The sequence below is a fragment of the Podarcis vaucheri genome, assembly GCF_965113315.1.
Source record: "Podarcis vaucheri genome assembly, chromosome: 4".
Lineage (NCBI taxonomy): Eukaryota > Metazoa > Chordata > Lepidosauria > Squamata > Lacertidae > Podarcis > Podarcis vaucheri.
In genome coordinates, this window is record NC_138762.1 from 30,563,653 (window position 1) to 30,586,867 (window position 23,215).

The 23,215-nt window shown below is 37.6% G+C and overlaps 1 protein-coding gene and 1 long non-coding RNA gene across 4 annotated transcripts in view; one reads left to right on the forward strand and one right to left on the reverse strand.

The window, feature by feature from the left end:
- The window catches only part of NBEA (neurobeachin), a 353,050-nt gene that overhangs the window by 160,369 nt on the left and 169,466 nt on the right, over positions 1 to 23,215 (forward strand). For all 3 annotated transcript variants that reach the window (XM_082221535.1, XM_082221536.1, XM_082221534.1), the window contains one exon: positions 11,494 to 11,618. In XM_082221535.1, coding sequence (XP_082077661.1) covers positions 11,494 to 11,618 — 125 coding nt within the window. The remainder of the gene's footprint in view (positions 1 to 11,493; positions 11,619 to 23,215) is intronic.
- On the reverse strand, positions 11,908 to 13,271 carry LOC309531867. The gene is made up of 3 exons (XR_014219497.1): positions 12,971 to 13,271; positions 12,401 to 12,493; positions 11,908 to 12,265 (listed from the first exon to the last, which is right to left on the reverse strand). It is a non-coding gene; the product is annotated as an uncharacterized lncRNA (long non-coding RNA).

The window sequence follows — 23,215 nt, forward strand, 5'->3', positions numbered from 1 at the left end:
TTTTCAGTGAAGTAGTGATTTTTTTATGCCCTTTAACCTTCCCTTATATATTAGATAGGTTTATAAGGCTAAGCTTACCTTCCATAGCCAGTTGTAAAAAGAAGAGGAGACATTTAGATGGTATTGTTTGTATTTTTTTCAGAGTTCTTGAAACCTAATATTATTTCCTCCTTTGTGTTTGCTCATGAGCTTGGAGAATAAATATTTTGAGATTAAAAAAAAATCATCTGTGATATTTCAGATGGATCTGTCTTTGACTCTATTTCAAGCAATGGGGATCAATCTTAAGATTTCAGGAATCATTTGCTTCCTAAAGGGGGAGCCTTCATATTTTGCATTAAATGATTGATTTCTTACTCTGGTGTTAAGATATCAACTGTTTTAACTGCCAATTACAACTGTGCAATAAGGTGTTAGTTTGTAAGATTGCATGCGTGTTTTTTCTCCTTTCCCATTTTTATAACAGAGCAGATGGCAAGTGTCGTCTTAGAATGTACCTCAGTATGTTATATGGTCTAAAGTAGGCTATAAACCCTTTGACTATAAGGAATACGGACTTCTTCTGAGTGTAATGGTATAGTCCTTGATGACATTTGACAGTACTATACCTTTATGCCTCTAGTCGAGACCATAAGTTAACTTAGGAAAGGGTATTGATTGCGAAGTTTTCTGCTGGATAATTACTTCTTGCTGGAGAAAAATGTGGTGTGTATTGATCTGGATGGGATGGAAGCATTTCAGTTGCAGTTTCCCTTGGTTAACAGTGAGTGTCATCTTTCAGCCATGATAAATGGTAACTTTGTGGCTCAGTATAATTACTTTGTGGTGAAATGAACCACTCAAACTCTTCTCCTAACCCCCTTTCCCCTTATCAAGGGGCTACCACAATCTTACGTTGCAGGCCATGATTTACTGAACTAATCATTTTCTTAATAGAACAAAGTCTTCTCCAGTACGTTTTGGAGTAAATATTATTATTATTTGAAGCTAATTGCTTTATTTTGAGTCTGTAACTGTGTTTCTCCCCTAGCTCTTGTCAGTTTATCTTGACCAGAAAAGGACCTTTCCCTTAAGGCCATCTTTTGACTTCAGTGATTGGATTCAGTGAACAATTTGAATGTGCAGTATTGTATCATGATTTCATCAGTGCAGAAATAATACTGTAACAGTCATTTTATTCAGTAGTCCCAGAGTCAATGAGGATAGGATGGACTAAAATCTAAATAAATATAAAAATGTAAACCACAATGTCAATTTACAGCCACAGTATTTTGATGCAAACAATGCTATAATACATGTTGCATTTTGAAAACTAATGACTCTGGTTCCATGCCTTATATTTTACAGGACTACTTACAGTGTTACAACTACTACTACTGTCTCATTAAGCATACTGAAGAATAGGCTTATTATTGCTTTGGATTTGTTTCCAAAAGCCAATTTTAGTGTCTAGATCTAGGTCAATGACTCTGCTCACATACAAGTCCAGATTACATACCAGGGGCAGGATCTATTCTACTGCCAATTGGCCCCACAGTTAATTCTTCCTAATGTCTAACTTTAACTTAGCTTGAGGCTATATAGTTCTTTCCCTGGTGATTAGCTGACTGAATTATTCAGTTCATTTATATTGTTGCTAAGATATTTATAGACTATACTGTGACCCTATGTCTTGCTGCTTATAGTCTGTCTAAATTTAGCAGATTTAGTCATTTTCATAAATCACCATTTTATGTAGGCCGTTGGTTGCCATTGGCAAATTCTCCATATTCTTGATGTTAGGCTGTTTGACACAGTGTTGTAAGGAGCCCATCAAGTTCATAGCTTGAATTTTAAAATGTAATTTCATGTACACATTAAACTATGTGGAATTTTGTGGTTTGGAGCAAGGAGGTTATGTTACATTTCAACTGTGCTGCCTCACACCAAAAAAATCAGTTCCACTCCTACATAAAACAACTAAACTAATTTCTGCTAGAGTTAACAAAGGTTTTGTGAGGACTGGTGGCAGTGGCATTTGTTCAAGTGGTGGTGCAGTGTTGTTAGTTCTGCTACTCAGATGTCTACACCTAACACATGGAAAGTGGATAGGCATCGGGATGGGACCAGCAGTGTGGCCACATTGTCCCTCTCTGTGGGTGGACTCATTTCACAAGTAATATTTGTTATTTTTGGTGCAACAAACATTATGGACTCAAAGCATTGCATACAATATGGATTGAAACAACCTAAGGAGAGTGTAGAAAATAAAGATTCTGCTCATGTGAATGAAATGCCTGCATGAAATGAAAGTTTATTTCTGAAGTGTGCCTCCTCTTCTTTTCACTGTTATTTTATCTATTAATATTTTATCTATTAGTTCCTGCCTTCCTTTAAAGCCCATATAAGGCAAAATTGCTTTTTCCTTCAGAAGGTATTGTGCTGTAGGTATTTGAAGTTACAATAAACTTGTGCTGATTTTAAACCATAAACCCATATAACTTCATTTCAATTTAATTGTTAAGTTATAGAACAAAACAACATTAGTTGAAAGAAAACAAAATAAGAAGCGCATATTTAGAAGCAGCTGATCAATTTGTAAAGAGAACCACTTTATCTGTTCTCTTTTCCTTTACAAAATCCAATAAACTGCTATTATATTCCTTTTAAATGGTTCCATTACTAGGATTCTATAACAGACTAATCTCTTCATAATTATAATAAATGCCTATAATCAAAGCAGGAACCATTTAAAATAGGAAGAAAGACTGTTTTCCATCAAACACTTTGTTGTTCTTTGACCTTTGGAGCATTAAGCTACAATATAACACTACCTATAGATACAACATAGTTTTTTCAACTTAGCTTGCTCAGATAAAAATAAGTGGTTGAGATCAATGAAAATGTGGATTGACATATTAATAGTTTGTTTGTTTTTCCTTTTCAACGTTTCTACAAAGTAGGAAGAATTAAATGGATAAGGACACTAGCATCTAACTGGGTATAAAATCTATGGAATTTAGATTGCAACCTTTGTAATTTAGTTAGAATGCAAAGATTCCTTTGAAAAGAAGAGCGATATTAGAAAACTCAATCAAAGTGAGCTGCACATACCACTGTTGCGCTTTATGAAAGTATTGTTTTCCTTAACACAAAAACTGGTATTGTATTCAGATGAACAAACAATCATTTCCAGAGACATTTAAGTAACTGAAGGCTGATAAGATTACGGGAAATGACTATATGTGATCAGAATGGCTTTCATCTGCATTTTGTTAGACCAAGCATTGATTTCACTTTTCAGCTGTGAACAGCAAGAGGCCAGCTGTGGCCAAAGGAGCGAGCAAGCAGTGAACTAGGGTCACAACAGAGAAAATGCAACACTTTTAACGATTACAGCTTAGCAAAAAAATCTTCATGTTACAACCGTTTGAAAATTATGTATCCACTGGATCCACAGACTTGCCAAACATAGTGGATTTAAGTTCTGAGGAATTAAACCTTTGAACTGTAGTAAAATAAGTAAACATAATTATAAGGCAAAAACAAACAAAGTGGGTCAAATACAACTTCAAGGCAGAAACAAGTACATTTAACTTAGTATTCCCAGATGTGTTGAAGGGAAATTTACGAAAGTATTTTGAAAAACAAATTCCCATTTAAAAGCGTTTTAGATTCAGTGAAACTAACCTTTCTTCAAACCCTTCACAGTTGTCCTAAAATGTTCTAAAACTATTGTCAGGTATATTTTTAAATAGCTAGTGTTTTAAATAGCTAGCCGTTACTCAAAGAGCATATTAACGTACTTCCAGTACATTGTGAATGGCGTAATACAAAATGTCTACTGAAATACTGATAGTACGCTAAGTGTAGCTTTAAAGGGACACAAATAACAACCTAGTGTATAGAGTACTAATAAGGTGTAATTTCTGGCAGCATATTTATTATTATTTGTATTTCCACATATGAGCGTTTTAACATTTATTTTCATTTAAATCACCATCCCTTTTTCTCCTATGCTTTCTGATAGCTTGAAATCTAATTCCTATGCTTCGTGATAGCTTAAAATGATCAAAGACACTTAAAATGCAATGAATGCAACAATAGCCATACAAATATTAAATCACAATCTCTACCTGTAAATTTGAACTTGACAAGAGGCAGGAAGGGAAAGTGTTCATACAGGAGGAGTTGCTTTCCCAGATGCTTACATCCCAGACTATCAAAAACAGCACCTTGAAATGGGCCTGGAAACCCCAAACCAGCCAGTGAAATTGTCTCATTTAGTACAGGTTGGTTGTGTTACTGCCTTCCGGACGTAATAAGAAGGCAAGCTGTAGCATTCAGGTCCACTGCCTGCTGTTTCCATATCATCTTCAAAGGTAACCAGACACAAGCACATAACAGCAGTTGATCGGCCATCCACTGTCCTGTGGGAAGGATCCCAAGAGAAGCAAGCAGTACTTCAGAGTCTGCACTGGCTAGACCAGGCATAGGCAAACTCGGCCCTCCAGATGTTTTGGGACTACAACTCCCATCAACCCTAGCTAACAGAACCATTGGTTAGGGATGATGGGAGTTGTAGTCCCAAAACATCTGGAGGGCCGAGTTTGCCTATGCCTGGTCTAGACAATCCCTGCAGGGCTCATCTACCATCAGCTGCCCTGATTACTTTTATATGTTGATATTGTTTCTTTGCTGTTGTTTTGCAATGTATTTCTTTTAAGCTGCCTCTGAAGGGCCTGTATCCTAAAAGTCAGGATCTCTTGTAAGAATTGTAAGAAAGAAAATCACTTAATTTGCATCATTCCCTCTAATAGTAAACTTGGTCCCTAATTATCAAGTGAACAGTGCTAAGAAAAAAACAAGGCATTGTTTCCCCATAGTAGTGAGCCTTTTTATCTGTGAATGTGTGTGTGTGCGCGCACACGCGTGCGTGCGTGCATGTACACACAAACTTATCAATTGAAATAAATTCAAAATTTCCTTTTGCTGCCTTCAACCTTTTTGCGGGGTGGGGTGGGGAAAATGTTGCCAAAACATAACAGTACAGTCCTCAGATCCTGGATTTATTCATTTTAGTATAAGCAGCTCTCATTTCTAGTCTGGGAGAAAGGGTCAAAAAAGGAACAAGAAGTTGGGCAGACTGTGTGAATCTAACAATTAAGTCTATGAAGCCAGTTGGACCATTAAAGGTTGAAAGGGTCAGTATAATCCTAAGACATTTGCATTGTATAGCATAGCAGTTGAATGGTAGAGAAGAAGGAAGGGCTCCTCTGTGAGCCTCAAACAGCACTACAAGCTTCTAGCTTAAGGCTGCACAACATCAGTTAGGGGCCAGGGTTAAAATGCAACATTTTATTGTGAGACTCTACTTGTATTTTTCTCTTGTTAAACTTCTTTTTGATATCTTAATCAGTTGGCTTAGAAGCCAGCAATTCATCCTGGCCATTAGTAAGAAATATCCTGTATCAAATCTGGACAAATTGTCTTAGCAAGTGGTGAAGCTCAATGTGGAACAAATATCTATTCTTAATTTTTTAAAAAAAAAACCCCGAATAACATTGTGGAGGTTTACAAATACAATGGATCTTGAGCTCAATGTAGGTGAAAGCTTCCCTTTAAAAAATCTATTGGGTGGCAATTATAAATTGGCTGTGTCACATTGGGTTGTTTTGTACAAACTAAATTATAGAGAATCTCTTTATTATAGGACAGTGCAGCAAAACACAGCAATGGATTTTGTACTGTGTGCAGTAGCTTAATCAATTTCATTGCTCTCTATGCGAAAGAATGAGCTCTCTAGATCTCTACCGATGACATAGGGAAATGAATAGAAAAATCAAAGGTTCAAAGTTTCTTGATTCAGAATGCAGCTATTTGACCCTGAGCAGAGTTTCTCTTAAATCTTCATATAAATAATGAGCATTAAAAGTTGCATACAGTGGCAGATATTTTCATATAAGTACAATGTACCTTAAATAGCACACTGAGTTTAAGGAACTTGATCAACAAGTTGAATTGCTAGGTTGAAAACCAATACATGAAAAGTTAAGTGGTGTATGTAATAATGAGTCAAATTGTATACCTTGATCTTAATTTTATGTAAAGAGATTGTATTTGCTTTTTGAATTGGCCTATATGGTCAATATATGCATGCTGCTAATACACTTCTTACGATTTTGGTGTCATATTTTTACACTTTACAACTTTAGTCTGTTGTCCAGTAATGTGCAAAAGTTACCCACCCATATTTTGACTTTGTAATTTTAAAGAAGTTCCATTTGGAGCATAATTAGCTTTTAAGTGTATCATCTATTTAGAAAAAAGAATGGACAAATAGTTGCATCCAATGTTGTCACATATCTGACAGAAGATTATTTAATCCACCCATTCAGTTTTCCCCACACCACTTTCTACTCTGCTCCAAAGGGTACCTCAACTTGGTGGAGTAAATTGGGAGAAGGACATGGGGAATTGGCAAAGATCACATCTTGCCTTCTGTTGGCAGAATCCTTTACTGGGTCAAAGTGCCCTCCATCAGTGAAGGAGCACAGTTGGATACAACCCAAATGCATTTTAACATTTTGAAACAATTAAAGAAAACATTTGTTTCCTTCCACTGCCATCTCTTTTGCTATCTTCACTGGAGTATGTGAAGCTGATAAATTTCATAGTGAGGGCTGTAGAATTACAATTCTGAAGAGGATTCTTCTTGTGATGTTTCTGGAGATGGAGAAATGTGTAAAGTTTCAGTGGAATTGTATTTAGGTACAGGCCATCAAAACCTACACCCATCTCCAGTACTTATAAAAGGCTATCCTCAACCAACCAAAATATCTTTAACACCATGAATTCTCTGTACATCTGTTAGTAATATTCTTCTTTCCAATATGTCCCATCCATAATTTAAGAGAAGATTTATCTGTGTTCAGGTCTCCTTTTGGTGGCAAAGTTCAGTGTTCATCTTTTGAACAGTGGCAGTTTGAGCAGTCCTGCCTCTTTAAATTTCCGTAATGTTTACACTCCAGGTAACTTTAACAGCTTTCAGTAGTTACTTTACTTTTGAAGATAAACTGTTAAAAAAGATTACCTCACAAAGGCATTTGTTATTTTTACCAATACTTTAGTTGCTGAAAAGTAAATACTTTTCTGTCTCACTAGGAGTGTGCATTTAACTTAATGAATGCTAATTTCACTACAATATTTTAACGTTTTATAATTCATTAACTTCTGTGTTTTAGAAAAAACTTAGTCCTCAAATTCCCATAACCCCCCATATCTCCTCCCCTGTATCATTAGTCTGTGGCTTTTTCTCATCACTTTTCCTCACAGTGTGTTATAAAGCAACAGTATTCCTAAAAAATTAAACCAGCTCACCTAAACAAACACTTCATCTTAGAGTATATTTTACCCTGTATGCTTTTGTATGTGTGTGAGAGACTAATCCTTAGTTATTTCTTGAAAGTGTGCCTTTATTTAGTGAGAACAATATAACAGAAGCGCGCACATGTGTTATGGAATATGGATTTGTGTGAAAAGTGATTGAAATAGCTGGAATACGTTCAAACAGAATGGGAGAAAATTGATGGCTTCCTGATCCAAGTTCTACTGAAACTAATTAACCTCTGTGTTTTGTTGACTTCAGTGTGATTTTGATAGTTTCTTGAAAGTGCTGTGCCTTAATCCATGTGATCATACTTACAAGTGTTAACTGAAGTAAAGGTTGATCAATCATCCATCATGATATCAGATTTTTACCAAAGGTATATGGATATTAATTTTAGTTGTAATAACATCAGAGAAGAAATATGTTTTAAAGTACAGCCGTTTTTCATTATCTTCTTTAAACTGTAGAGGTAAACTACATTATAGGAAGCTAGAACTAATATAAAGGTCTTCTCCTCCAACAACTACAGGTGAATAGCTAGCCAAATGTGGTCTAACAATAGATTTTTGCAAATAAGCAATGGTGCTTGGATACACATAAGTACCACACTTTGGAGTGATTATATGTTGTGATCCTATACATGTATAACTGGATGTAATTCCCATTGGGCTCAATATACCTGTGCAGAGGATTGCAATTCGTGTATCATACTAATATAAAGGACTTCAGAAGGATCTGATCAAGTGACAGAATAAGTAGCTGGTTATCTTTTCTGACAAGTATTACAAAATACGATATAACATTTCGACCATTTTGGATGTAGACACTTGGACAATAGGCGACTGTAAGCACAAAAATGATAGAAAATGTCCATGTAAACAATATATCTATAGGATTAGTATGCTCCCAGCTATATAGTGATATAGGCTGCTAAATGGACATTTCTGCTTGCTGTGCAACAGTAAAGAGAAAGCAAACAGTGTTGGGCAAAGTGTTTGAAGAGTGGACTTCACTGGTATTCTTTCACCAGTACTGTTTGGGTCATGTTTTACACAATAAGTACACACAAGCTGAAATTTCTAAGTGGGAACAAAACATTATTACAGACCCATAGAATCTGCACCCTGAGATTATCCAGCTACTGTCGCATATAAAATAACTGTCCTCATATGTAATGATTTGTGTGAATGAAGAAAATAAATATAAAAGGAAGGCATCAAATTTAAAGATTTTCAATATACGTAATTAACCCGTTGAGTCTATCTCAGCATATCATTGAAACAAAGAGAATGGTAAGAATTAAAGTTTTGTATGAATTAGATTTGCCTTGATAAGACTGGATATTTTTTCCGAAAAAATATTAAACCCTCATGCTTCAGTGCATAAGACAACTGCTAACTGATGGAGGTTAAGTGCAGCCTATCTCTGGCGTGACATTTATTCCATAAATGTCAACTACAAAGTTTCTTGCACCTTCCTTGAAAACATCTGTGTTTTGCCTGTTTTCAGACTGACTTAGTTGAACCAGTTGTCCAGTTAAATGTCTTACTTGCTTTCGGGTATAGTTCCTTTGTGAGATACCAGTTCTATATATCTATCTAAATACGTCTTTATTAGCAACAGATTTAGCTTTTTCCAATGTTAGTTTCTGAAAAATGAGATGCCATAATTCATTTTCTCAAGGCAAATGATCGGAATAGGCGTTTTCTTAGTGGGACTTCCCATTTTCCCACTTGCATGTCAACACCAGTAAAGTTTCTGCCAACAACAGGTTTCTTGATCTGATTGCTTACAGGTAACTATATACACTAATGTAATAAGCAATGAAGGACCAAGACATGTTTCAAATTACTAATTTGGTTCTCTTTAAAAGGAAACTATTAGGCTTGTTAGATCTTTGTTTCAGGTTAAAAAAAATCATACAGAGTTGTGAAAAGATTTTGACTTGCTCTTTGCATTTCATTAACAATTTCTTAGTGTCTTTCATATTGAAGTGACCTTCTTGCAAATAGATACTGTAGCTTTCATTGGCTAATTATTTACTTGCACCAGCCAATGGCAGTAATATTTTCATCCGTACTGGGGGTCAAATTATATTGGTTATCACTTTTTTAAAATGCAGTTCTGTAAGTGTGCATACCAGTGCACGAAAGAAGGTGAACACAGCGCTGCAGAGGAAGGATGGAGAGGTTTTGGAATTTATTGCATATGTATAAAGTTAAAAATTTAGTAAGAGTTGTGTCTCCGGTATCCTCTGTGTTAATAACAAAGCTGTTAAGCTGGATCTGGATCTTTTCTATACAGGCAATCCCCAATTTGCATGGGGGTTGTGTTCCAGGTCACCACCCACGACAGCGGAGCGCACATAAGCCCACTCTACCCTGTTATTCCCCCTCCCCTGTTGTGTCTCCTTTTCTGGCCACTTCCAGGTCACCGCAATGTGCTTGTGCATGGTTGCACGTCAGTTGGACACATGTAAGACTTTTGCTGCCTGTTTAGGGGGCCCACAGGAATAGCCATAGGAATAATTTGCTGTCTTCCATTGTACATATCACATTTAACATGGACTTATGTCCCCACTTCTAGTTGCCTGTGCAATCTGTCCAGTAGGAAAAATAGATGTTGATAGATCAGGTGATCCCAACCTACCCATAGCCTACAGTGGCGTTCATGGGTGCCAGTTCACTTTCAAGTTTATATATGTGGGGAGAGCAAGGTGTGTGAGAATGTGAGGCTGGCTTCTATGCCCACTGAGTGTATAACCTACTTGTAGGGTATCTGTCTGTCTTTCTGTCTCACTCTCTCTCAAATCTATGGGCACAGGAGGGGTTAAGCACCCATCCACTCCCATGCTAACGATCCCTTGCAACTGCCTCCCCATCCCACATTCCCACTTTCACAACTTTTTTTCATTATTATAAAGTCTAATTCTGAGAGAAGCAGGTGTGATTTAAAGATGGATAACTACTGAAACTTATTCTGCATGAACCATCATGGTGACTCTCCAGTCTTCCTGCCCCTCTCTTTTACATTTCTGTATTTATTTTGTGTAAAGACTTGCATTTGTGAAGGCATAAAAGAGCCAAGATTAAGGTACATTCTAGTGCCCTTCATACCCTACTATATCAGTAAATTTATAATTTACATGCCAAATACTAATTTTGTTTCCTTCCCACCCCCCTGGTTTGCTGATGTAGTAAGACAGAGGTTTAAGCACTATCTTGTTCTGATCACCCATCATATTGACATGGAACCTGTAGATAAAATAATAATAGTTAGCATTTTGTCAGTGCCATATAGCAAATTTTGAGATTCTTGACTGTTTCCATATTTAGTAACTAAATTTAATATAAATGAATGCATGTATTTGCACGTTTGGTAGGATATGGGTTAACAATGGTTTCTGAATGATTCTGTGAAACTTTAATATTGGTTCTGAATGCAAAACAGGCAGTGTAAAATGATGATGGCCATGGTTGTTAATGACTTGTTTTAGCTGGGAGCTATAAAATCATCCAAGGACTCTGTTGGTGTTGGAATAATAATTTACCTAGACAATTACCACATGGTGGAATTTTTTGCAGCTCTAATTCAGAGTTATTAATAATGAATAAAATTGCAATTTTCTCAGGTTGCTGGGGGCAATGGGGAATTATTTCAATGAATATTTCAGCACATTATTTTAATCATAGTTCCACAAAAATTCAAGTGGGCAATATTTTATACTTTTAAGTTTAGTCTGCTAAGAGACCATAATCATTAAATTGCAAAATATTTGCTCTTAGGTCCATTCTATGATTTACAATCTTTTTTTAAAAGAAACACTGTAGAAGAAAGCAAGCTGTGTCATTAATACTTGTAATTTGATGCTGCATTTGTTAATGGGCTTGCTCTGATTAATGTTTTTTTGCAGTAAGCAGAGGGGTTTGAGAAAGTTGAATCCTTAAATGCTTCAATGAAAGTAAAGAAGTACTCAAATACTGCACTTTAATAATATATGTTGTAACATTTTCCTTGTACTCACTGAAAAAATTAAGGAAATGTTTTATTGAGCTGCTGCTCCTTCTCTGTATCCCAGTGTAGTAGACACTAATCTTTTATTATTCTTGTTATTATTTTCTTAGCCAACTGCATGATTTCTGGCGCTTAGATTATTGGGAAGATGATCTGCGTCGACGGAGGCGGTTTGTTCGCAATGCCTTTGGCTCCACCCATTCTGATGCATTGCTCAAAGCTGCTGTGGAATATGGTCAGTACTCATTGTAACATACCCACTCTCTTAAAAAGCTTTATTTTTATTTGTAAGATGTTTCTGAGAACCATCCACTTTACTCCCTTTTTCCTTTTAGTACCTTTTGGGCCTTTCATGAAAGATACACATAGCTACAAGCTTTGTAGGGTACTTCGTGTTTAGAGCTCCTACTTCCGAGGCCCATCTTATCCCTGGGAAGGAACTGACATGTTACTCAAACAGGAACATGGCTGTAAACATGACCCCCTATTGTGTTCAGGTAAAGGAGAGGTTCTGGGTGCAGTGATTTTACTCAGTTATGGTTAAGGTTGCTAGCACTTTACTGGATACAGCAATCTGAGGTTGCTGTCCTGTTGGACAGGAGTAGTAAGGGGAAATATATGAGAAAGTGGAACGACATCCCATTGTAGAGTGCGAAGGGGGGGGGGAAGATTGTCAACAGTATGTTCCAATGCAGGATATTTATTAGCATGTCTCATTGGTGAAGGATTTGCTCATAGCTACAGCAGTGTCACAGGCTAGTAGTGGGCAGCAGATATGAGGATGCAAGATGATGTAAAAAATAATAATTTTGTAAGTTGTGTGTCTTTGTTTCTCAGTTTGATCCTTTTATTCTGGCTTGTTTTATTTGATGCTTCAGTGTGCTCTAAACCGCTTTGAGATTTTTTCTGAAAAATATAAAGCAATATAGAAATGAATAATAATCAGACCATTGTCTAGAAAGAACAAAGTCTTGGGGACTTTGTATACTACACTCTTAAGCAGTGCTATTTTTCTACAAAAATAAGTGTCGGAGCTCACCATGAACTTCTCCCTCGTTCTCTTAGAATGACAAAGGCTTCTATCTGAAAGGTGCCGGAGCTGAGCTCCAGCTGGAAAACAAAAAGCCCAGCTCTTAAGTATTATCGTATTTTTCGCCCCATAGGGCGCACCAGCCCATAGGGCGCACCTATTTTTTGGGGGGGGGAATAAAGGGGGGGAATTATTTTCTCCCCCCCCCAGGTGCGGGGCTGGGGCGGGGGAAGCCCGAGCTTCCCCCGACCCCAGAACAGGCTGCTATCCGCAAGCCTAGGGAGCCCGGCAGGAATTCGCGCCGGTCTCCCCAGGTTTGCGGAGAGCTGCCGGAAGCCTGGAGCACGCTTCTCAGCGCACCCTGGGCTTCGGGATGCAGGCAGCTCTCCAGAAGCCTTGGGAGACCGGCGTGACTTTTGCGCACTGACCCCTCTCGCTCTCCAGGCTTCAGCGAAAGCCTGTATTCACCCCATAGGACGCACACACATTTCCCCTTCATTTTTGGAGGGGGAAAAGTGCATCCTATAGGGCGAAAAATACGGTATATAGTTACTTACTGGAATATAGGATGCTTCCTTCTACTTCTTTAGACCAAGGGTCATCTGAGTCAGTATTGGCTACACCAGAGACAACTAATGTGGTACCCTTCAGAAGATGCAAAGTGTAGCTCCCATTAACCCCAACCATTGTCCATGCTGACAAGAGCTGATGGGAGTTGTAGTCCTCAACATATAGAGGGCACTGGTCTGCACAGACTTGCAGTGACTCTCCAGAGGTTTCAGGCAGTCCTTCCATTCCTACCTTGAGGTATCAGGGATTGCAATTGGAAGTCACATTCATAACATAGCACTATTCTACTTAAACTGTCACAGAGAATCCTGGGCACTGTTCCTTGTTAAAGGGTGCTGACCTCAGAGAGCTACAGTTTGACAAACTACCGTTCCAAGGATTCTCAGTGACTGTCAAATACAGTGGTACCTCAGGTTACAAACATATCGGGTTACAAATACCTCGGGTTCCAGACTCCGCTAACCCGGAAGTAGTACCTCGGGTTAAGAATTTACCTCAGGATGAGAACAGAAATCTTGTGACAGCAGCATGGCGGCAGCAGGAGGCCCCATTAGCTAAAGTGGTACCTCAGGTTAAGAACGGACCTCTGGAACGAATTAAGTTCATAACCAGAGGTACCACTGTACTGTAGTGCTTTAAATGCAACATCTGTGTGTACAGCTTTTTGTTCTATACTAACATATAGCCCTACCTCAAAGCTGGCTTGTGTCACACTGGGCATTTTATTTTATTTGTGTTTTATAGAGAAGAGGAAAGACAGTAAAGTGGAAAGATAGTGGGCATAATGAGACAAAACCAAATAAGAGGGTGAAAGAAGCAGGGAGGAATGAAAAGAAGCAGTAATGTATTTGGGCTAAAATTAGGTCCTGATCTGTACAGGGTGAAGACTATTGATCACAACTGTGGAGCTGTATAAGATATACATTGGCATAGCTGTAGTGTCAGATTGAATCGTGTACCTAGAAGCAAGCAGTCTGAGGGGTGCATGTGGAGCAGGGGCAGCAAGATTTTCAGCCAAGCATGTTTAGGGCCAAGCACCCAGCAAGCGAGTATACAAGGAAATGGGATTAAGAGGTATAGAAAACTCCCCCCCCCAAAAAAAAAATAGGCCCTTGCCGAGTAAAATTAAGAGAACCTCATATTGTTTTCCCAATATTGTATTCAGATAAAGAAGAAAATAAAACTGGCACATATGTGGAGAAATGTTGTCTGTGTCACTATTGGTTATATTTCAGATCACAACAGAAGGAAGTCGCCACTTACGTGGTACTAACATAAATGTTTCTGAAGCTTTCAGTATCAAAATTAACAACAGCCTTCTAGAGGAATTTAAAACAGCTTGCTGCGAGATTAAATCCCATAGATTTTACCTTGATGGACTTTTTGAGGCTTGTGCTTATGGATTTTAATATTAAAACTTTTAGTTGACCTTACTCTATAAGAAAACATCCTTAACACTGATGTTATTTTTATGCCTCTTGGTGATACTAATGAGTTGAATAATTTATGAGGTTGTCATGTGAAAAGGATTTGGTGCAGTTTGATGTATTTTCAGCCTCTGGTGCTGGAATGTGATTAATAAAGCGCTAGAAGCACAGATTTTTTTTTTCATGGGGCTTAACTTTCATTAGGGATTTTTCATCAGTGTTATTTTGATAATTTTTATAGCTGTCTGGTATAGTAGCAAAATTACTCTTAGTTTTAAGAATGAAAATCACATTAGACAAATAAAACGTTGTTTTTTTTTTTGTTTTAAAGGGAGGTAGTTTACTGGCCTCGGATATCTTCTTAGTGGAAAATGACAGAGAGAGTAATGAGTCGCATAACGCATTTTTTGGGGGGGTTGTTGTTTGTTAAATCTTGCCTCTAAATGTAGAACCATGAATGCTGCTTTGAGTATCCATATAATAGTGGGAAACATCTTAGTAGTTTTTCGTTATCTACATTGACTGTCAGTTATCATTTAGGGGGGTTGTGCATAAATATTGCAGCAAAGGAATGTTTAGTCAAAGCCTAAGTCAGCAAGCTCCTCTGTGTCTACGATCAAAGGCATCAGCTTAAATAGGTCTGATCAGGCATTGCAGACGAGGGCAGGCAGCTTCAGCCGAGCAAAAAACACAGAGCAAAGATGACAAAATTAATCAGTCATTTCTCTGGCAATAAATAACAAGATATGCTGAGGTCTGCAGATGAGAGAATTTCTAGGTTCCTTGGAGATGTGCCTGCTTAATACCCGATTTATCTAAGCTTGCACAGCCATCAAGATATGACCTTGATGAATAAAAGAGCACTCTCTAACTAATCTCGACTTAAATCGGTATTGATAGTGAATGCTTGGATACAGTAACAATATGATAGTCACAGTCACCAAAGAACAGGGAAGTCTCGAGAATGGCAAAAATTGTCTGTGACTTTTTGCACCTGTTCGGGGGGAGAACGTCAGCTGTTAACTAGTGAGCGGAAACACAAAAAAATGTGGTGAAGATTACTTAGATGAGTTTCTATATATTCTATATATTCCTTAAAAAAACATAAGAATCTTTGATTCTTTGTAAAATGCATCCAATTAATCTTTTGTGGGAAGAAAACTTGATATTCAGTTTCGGGGGGGGGGGGTCATATGTAGCCCCTTCCTACTGCTGCAGGAACAGCCACAGAAGGAAGCCAGAGGTTGAAAGGATTGGCATTGGGCAGCTTAGACCTTCCCCTTTCCACCCCAGCTGCTTCCAGTTCCTTCCTCTGTACCCACCTGCCAGCCCCAAAGACCTGCCCACTCACCAGGCCAGATCACACCCTCTCCCCTTAAAGCTCAGCCAAACCACGCCTCTGCCACACCACTGGACTGGGCAGCTCCCCAAGAACCATCCTGCTCTTCTTCTATTTCCCTCCTCCTTGGTCTCCAATGCTGCTGCAACCAAAATGGCCTTGTTGTGAAGCACACAGCGGCAGCGTGGTTGCTGGGGAACTTTCCCAGATTTCTGTTCCTTTGTGGCTTGCCTAGGACACCCACCATGCATGCTGCTTTCCTGGGACACCCATTCCCTGGGCTGTCTGCCTACCTGAAGCAGTCATCTGCAGTTCTTATGACAATTCTTACAATTATATGCAAAGATAGCAGTTCATCATTGAGAACTTTTTTCTGTAAAATTATATTTTAATTTTTTTCCAAATCAAATTTCATTTTCTTTTGTTTCCTTTCATTTTGTGCTTGTGTGTGAGAGAGAGAGGGGGGGGGGAGAGAGAGAGAGAGAGAGAGAGAGAGAGAGAGAGAGAGAATGTTGCAAATTATGACACAGTCCCCAGAGTACAGTGGTTTGTTAACAGTACAACTGTTAGTGTTCTAAGCAGTTTATGCAATCTAGCAAGGTCAAAATGACCGTGAACTGTGCAGAGAGCTGTTTGTATAATTTCCTTGCCAATAGGGATTATGTGAGAGTTCGGCTGAGCTTGGCTTGGACCTGAGTCCAAACTGGATTTGAGCCTTCCAATCTATAAACTTCCATTTCTGGGCCTTCCAGATACTAGCACTTAGCAAAGGAACCTGCCTTATTAATTTCTTCCGTTCCGATGCAAGCTAATTCACTGTGAAGCAGCTCCATCCACTAGCACTGAGACGGTGTGTGAGAGGAGAATCACTGCAGGTATAAAATGGGAGAGAGGCCTGACTCCCTTGATCCTCAGTGGGGCTATCCACAGACATCTAGCTTTTGGTTTCCAACCCCAGATTTGCTCCACAACACACACACATACATCAATTCCCTTAGGAACTAAATACAAATACCCCTTTGGGAAGTGAGGAGGTTCCTGACAATGGCCCTCAGACTGGCTCAATACAATTACTTGAGCATGTATCATTTGGGGCAGCAAAATTCCATGTTCATACAAGAAGACCTTCTGAAAGCTCACTAATTTATACTTGCCACGTGGATATAAGTTTTCGTGATTCTGTGTATTCTCTCAGATGGTTGTGTTGTAAATTGTGGATATATGAAGGTCTCATGTATGTACTTTGGCACAGGAGTTTCATAAACTGTGGATCAGCTTCCAAGAACATATCTTTACTTGGTATGTGGATGGTCTATAATCAAGAAAGCACTATTGAGTTGTCTCAACAGTGGTGATGAAAATAAAGGTGGCCCCTAATATATGCAAGACCATTTATTATATGATGTCACAGCAGAAAAAGTCCTACTCCTCATAATTTCCAAAGGTGGTGACAGACCAGGGCTTTCTCCAAAGATCTAGAAGGGTGGGGAAAATGGTATGTATGGAAGCAGATAGTCACTGGGAATTAAAGATGGTTGATATGGAGGCTTGAAGCAAAGAATAGGGCATGGCACTGTCTTGATCTGTTGTATGGATCTGTTTGGGGTAGGGGGATAAGAATGACCAGCTTCAAGCTGAATCCATGCTGCTTAGCTATAGAATTTAGCGCCTAGTTTAAAGGAGCATAAATCCATACCACCCAGCATCCTATGCATATGTTCCTATTTGTGAAGAGAAATTGGTTGTGCACACATGGATTTCCATTGCAAACAGAATGTCGCAATCTCTCTTTGATTTCAACTTATCATTTGCTCATGCCTTTTTAGTCTTGTGACTTACAATTTGAATTAGGAATGTTCATAAAAGAATGCTACAAGATAAAGTGGGGGGAAATAACTGCTTTGATAATCATTCCTTCTAAAATGGCTAAGCATTCCCATCTGTGCATGTGTACTACAGTTTCTTACTAGTGAATCATGTATTTTTTTCCCCTACCAGGGGAAAAAGCTACTTTCATTTTCGGTGTCTTTTGAAAATAATATTTTCAAATGTAACGGTGCACAAAGCATAACACGTAGCATAACATTCTTTGTTCATTTTTATGCTGAGCTTTTACTTCTATATAAGTACAAGATGAGAATATATTTCTGGAACTTTTATGGAGTGGCATCCACTTCATGGACAGAGATTATGTAGATACTAATCTAGATATTACAGTGACGAGCTCTTTTAAAATGTGTATTCAGTGGTAAAGGGCTTCCAGATGTCATCAAATAACTCTTCTCTGTTCTTCAGTCTAAATGTGATGATCTCAGAGGAAGCAATGTAAGACAGGCATGTAAACCATTCCGTTTTACTTAAAGAGCATTGTCTTCCCCAGATTTTCTTCCTTGTTCTTTCTTTCTTTCTTTTTTTGCTGCTTTTGGTTCATTTATCAACAAACTTTTCCATTTTCACCCTACATCTTTGCTATCCAAAATTTATTTCATTGCATTGATGCATGTTCATATTTTTAAGTACAGTACACATTTGTTAATAATTTCCCATGCACAGTGTGTCTTGTTTTGAGGTTGCTGTTCTCTTGTGAGAATATTGCGCTTTACAAGCACAGTCCTGTGAATGTGGGGAAATGCCCCAAAATGTTCATTAATTGACTGCTATGATTTTTATGTGGACTGCTGCTGTTCAGGTGTGATAGGTACCTGTTGGGTTTTTCTTTTGACAAGATAGCTATGTGCGCCACAGTGTCCCATTCTGCCACCATTTTGTGAGATATATTTTTTTTAAATTGCTTTGGAGATTTTTGCTTTGTTATGTGGTGAATGACCTTGTGAGTCAAGTATAGAATATTTTGTCTACTCTTAGAATTTCCCCTCTAAAGATAAAATCATTTATACTCATTTATACTCTTGCGACTGCCAATTTAAATACAGAATCAAAATTTATACATGAAGCTTTTCAGAGGTTTCAGTCTAATCCTGTGAATGAATTCCGTTACTACCCTGGACTTAGCAGCAACCCTTCAGATTCATTCTACAATTTCATTGTTTTCAATGAAGGAAACCCATGTTGTATTTAATTCTCAAGTGGCAAGAAGCATTGATGGGGGGCAATTTAATTATCAGGTTTGGAACCTTAGTTTTGTTTAGCTTTTGCTTGTTACATTTTAATCAAAAACCCTACTAGAAGATTCTATACTTATCATTTATGTGTAACCTCTAAGGCAAGTTTTATTATATTCTATTTCAAAATAATTACCTACCTTCTCTTAAGAGTATTCTTACATTATCTTGCACTTCCATAGTATACAATCACATTACAAGTGTTCAAGTCATATTGCAAATTCAAGAACATATTTTAGCTTTTTTAATTGCATTTTTTCTCTTGGTCTATTTTATAAATATCTTTCCTATCAATAAAAGATATCTTTTATATAAATATAAAATATATCTTCTTTTAAAAATATGTTTTTGAACTAGTATTAGAAGGTAGGTAGGGTGTATTTTGAAAAGCAAATTGTGAAAACGCATTGCATGGCTTTTGAAAGTCAGTACACTCTATTAGCAAATCTGTCAATATAAAAAGTGCATTCCATTTCCACCTCTTGCTCTAATAACCTTTTCTATGTTACTCACAGGCAGTTCACATAATCAGAGTATATTGTCAGCTTACTGGAGTTGGGGAAGCATGAAATGAAAATCACGTTAATATTGATCCAATTCTTTCTTGCAAGTGTCCTTGATGTCCTTTGCTACTGAGCAGTAGCTATTTGTTATATTTGGGAAAATAACTCAGTTATGACTATTCTTTGTAAACTGTATTCAAGCATAATTATTATTAATGTAGTTTTTGCTACTTGTCATTATTTTCTCATTTTCAATATTTTGTAATATAAGATCATTAAATCACAAGTAATTACCTCCTTATTTGCTAGCCTTTGCTATATAATGAATGTCTGCAACTTAAGACATTATGTTAACTAATGAAAGGTATGTACAATATGGGTTAAATTATCTGGACATATCCCTTATGAGATTTTCATTGACAAATGCTGCTTACAAGGTCAGATGTCATTGCTCTGTTCCACCATTACAGTACTGAATTTTCTTAAGTACAACACCTCTCAAAATGAAAATAACTACCAGTGTCTGGCATGTTTATTGGAAACCAGGGCAAAAAATGAATTCTCCTCATAATTAGTAGAATCAAATATTTCCTATTAGAATTGTTGATTGTGCTCTAAATCTATCTGTTTTTAACTTTAGATTGTGCGTATATCCTTTCTGTAGTTTATTTTTTATACAGAGCTTAGAAAATCTAAGTGCCCAGTAATTGTATTCTTTTTATTTCAAATATACGTTACCTGCTATTTCTCCTCTTAATCCTTTTCTCCCTAGGTTTTTTGTTTGTTTGTTTTTTAAAGAATTCTTTTTCAACTCTGGAAAATTATGGAACTCTTAACAATTCATTAAGAGATGAGATTCTGTTGAGGGATTTTATGCTTATGGGCATAATTCCTGTATGAATTATTACTACTACTATTATACTTTATTTTGTTATTTCTTCCTATGAATATCTTGACATAATTTCACAATAAATTAAAAGTATATTTAAAACAGTTACATATATGCAAACAATTAAAAAAAACCCTGTATAAAAACAATTAATTATATATATATATATAATTTGAATTTCAAATCCAATGCAGTTAGCAACTGATAATGGTGGCAATATACGACTGCAGTGAATATTCAAACCACTACGTTTTGCACCAACTGCAGCTTCTGAGTCAGCCTCAAGGGCAGTCTCACTCAGAGCACATTATGGTAATCTAATTTGGAGGTAACCAGCAAATGGATGGCATTCGTCAGGCTATCCTAGCCCAAAAATGGCTGTAGCTGTCCTACCAGCCAAAGTTGGTAAAAGGAACTACCCACTGAAGTCTCTAGTGTTAGTGATCTAGGAGACTATGAACCTTTTCCAGTAGTTCAGTAAACATTCAGGTAAGACTTTCAGCAAGACAAAATGGTAGGCAAGATTCAAGTAGGCCTCTGGTGAGGCAAGGCAAAGCCGATATTTAAGCAACAAAACATTAGTTTTGGGGAGGCTGTACAGCTACTGCACTAGCTGAGAGCCAGTGTGGTGTAGTGGTTAAGAGCGGTGGACTCATAATCGGGTGAACCGGGTTCGTGTCTCCGCTCCTCCACATGCAGCTGCTGGGTGACCTTGGGCTAGTCACACTTCTCTGAAGTCTCTCAGCCCCACTCACCTCACAGAGTGTTTGTTGTGGGGGAGGAAGGGAAAGGAGATTGTGAGCCGCTTAGAGACTCCTTTAGGATAGTGATAAAGCGGGATATCAAATCCAAACTCCTCCTCCTCTTCTTCTTCTTCTTCTTCTTCTTCTTCTTCTTCTTCTTCTTCTTCTTCTTCGCTCAGACTGGAAGCCAAAGCAAACCAGGATTCTCAACTGGGCTTACACACTGCAGTACACATTCTGGCCATTATTAGGGAGGTGCTATACAGCAATAACCAGCAGTTTCTTGGTTTGTGACCTGCCCTGATTCTTCCAAAACATTGCCCTGAGCCCTGCTGCTAGATCTGCAAGTTAGTGCCTGCTGGGACTTTGCAGTCTCATGATTGCATCTTTTTAATTGTTTACCGCCTGACATAGTTTTACTTTTACAATATTAAACAAGGAAGACATGCCAAATGTGTACGTTTTCTTGCTCTCATTTCATATCTCAGGTAATGAATTCCAATGCGCTACCCATTGCGCCACAGAGCCGCAAATACCTCAGGTAATGAAATGTGTTATCTCTTAAGAGTCAATTCATTAGTACCCTTGACTATAAACTGAAACAGGGACGTTATGCTAAAAAGCAACACAGGCTAAGATACTTTAATAAGAAATAAGAAACGTCGTATAAGTGTCCAAGAGAGTAGAACTTCACAAAAACATCTTTATTCTGTAAAAGATTTTTTAAATTAAATGCAGCATTTTATTGTGAAGCAGACAGACTTTAGTTATGTCAAAACACTCTTTTAGGAGCCACATAAAGCTGTAAAAGACGGTATATGAAAAGGCATTCTTTAAGAAAAGAAATCACCATCCCATGAAGCTGATTTCCAGATGTTTGGAAACATTAGAATTTCCTGTCAGTACATTTAGGTAACACTAAAATGAGTTAACTTTCCATTCTGCCAGCCCTCTTCAAAGATGAAAGAGAACTCTCTGCATAAATTGCCTTATCTATAATTCACTGAAGTAAGCTGTGGAATGAACTCTGAAAGACGCAGGACTCTCCCTTGGCTTGTATCATGGCCTCTAAGCAAACTTTACTTTTATTTCCACTCTATTTTTAAAATGAAATTAGTGACCTTAAAAGTTGAATGGATGTTAATGAGTGATGATGTTGAGTGGTTTGTTTGAACTGAGTTATGTGCTTGTTTGAATTTTGTATTTGTATTTTTTTTTTTGGTTTTGCTTCTGCTTCTCAGAAAGTCTACCCATGTCTGAAATCAGCCACGTTATGAGTCTACATTTATTCAAGTAGCCTTGAACTGACTTCTTGTAAGCATGGACACAGCAGGTTATCTTTGAAGCTTAGCTTGCATACCTAGTACCAGCTGTGACCTGAAGAATCCAAATGAGAATTTACAAGTTTAAATGAAATTTGAGAGGAAAATATGGATGTTATCAAAATAAATGTTGACATGCCAAATACCGTTTTCAAAAGGCTCTCTGTCATTATATTTCATGCTTCTTGCTGTTTCATTGTACTTTAAAGAGAGAAAATATTCTTTATAATGAGTGCACTCCTTATTCCACTGAATCAGAGGCCCCATTCCCTTTGATTTGATGGAATCTGGATTAATGCAGGTCTGTATCTTGGTCTATCTGCTCATAATATATACTGGTCTCAGGTGATTCCTTGAGTAGAATTTGTGTTTCATTGAAAAGGATTAAACTTTTAAACTCTTAACTGCAATTTCATACACCCTTTAAAAAGAAAAGAGTGGTGCTCACATTTCCCTTGCCAAACACAAAGGAGGCCACCTATATGTTATTTACTAGATGGCATCTTCCACCGAGCAGACTGAGCCATTTACATTAGAGTTGTTCAAATTTACCTTGACAGAGCTGTGGTCAGGTTTGAATGTATCTCTATACATAGTATAGTCCAAAAATGCCCCAAACTATTAAAATTCTGAAGGGAGATTCTGGCTCATATCAAAAGTGATATACCTTTCTTTTTGATCCATGGATAGGGCTCTTCAGTGTCTTTGTTTCAGAGATAATTCATTGACTCAGTTACCCAGTTACTTACTGCAGCTAAATTTCAGACAGCAAAGGCATAGAAATGTATCAATACCTCCCAAATTAGAAACTGGTATGAAGAACTGTGGGATCTACTTGTCACAGGTAAAATTTAGTCTCGGATCAAGAGTGTGGCCAACCTATTTAA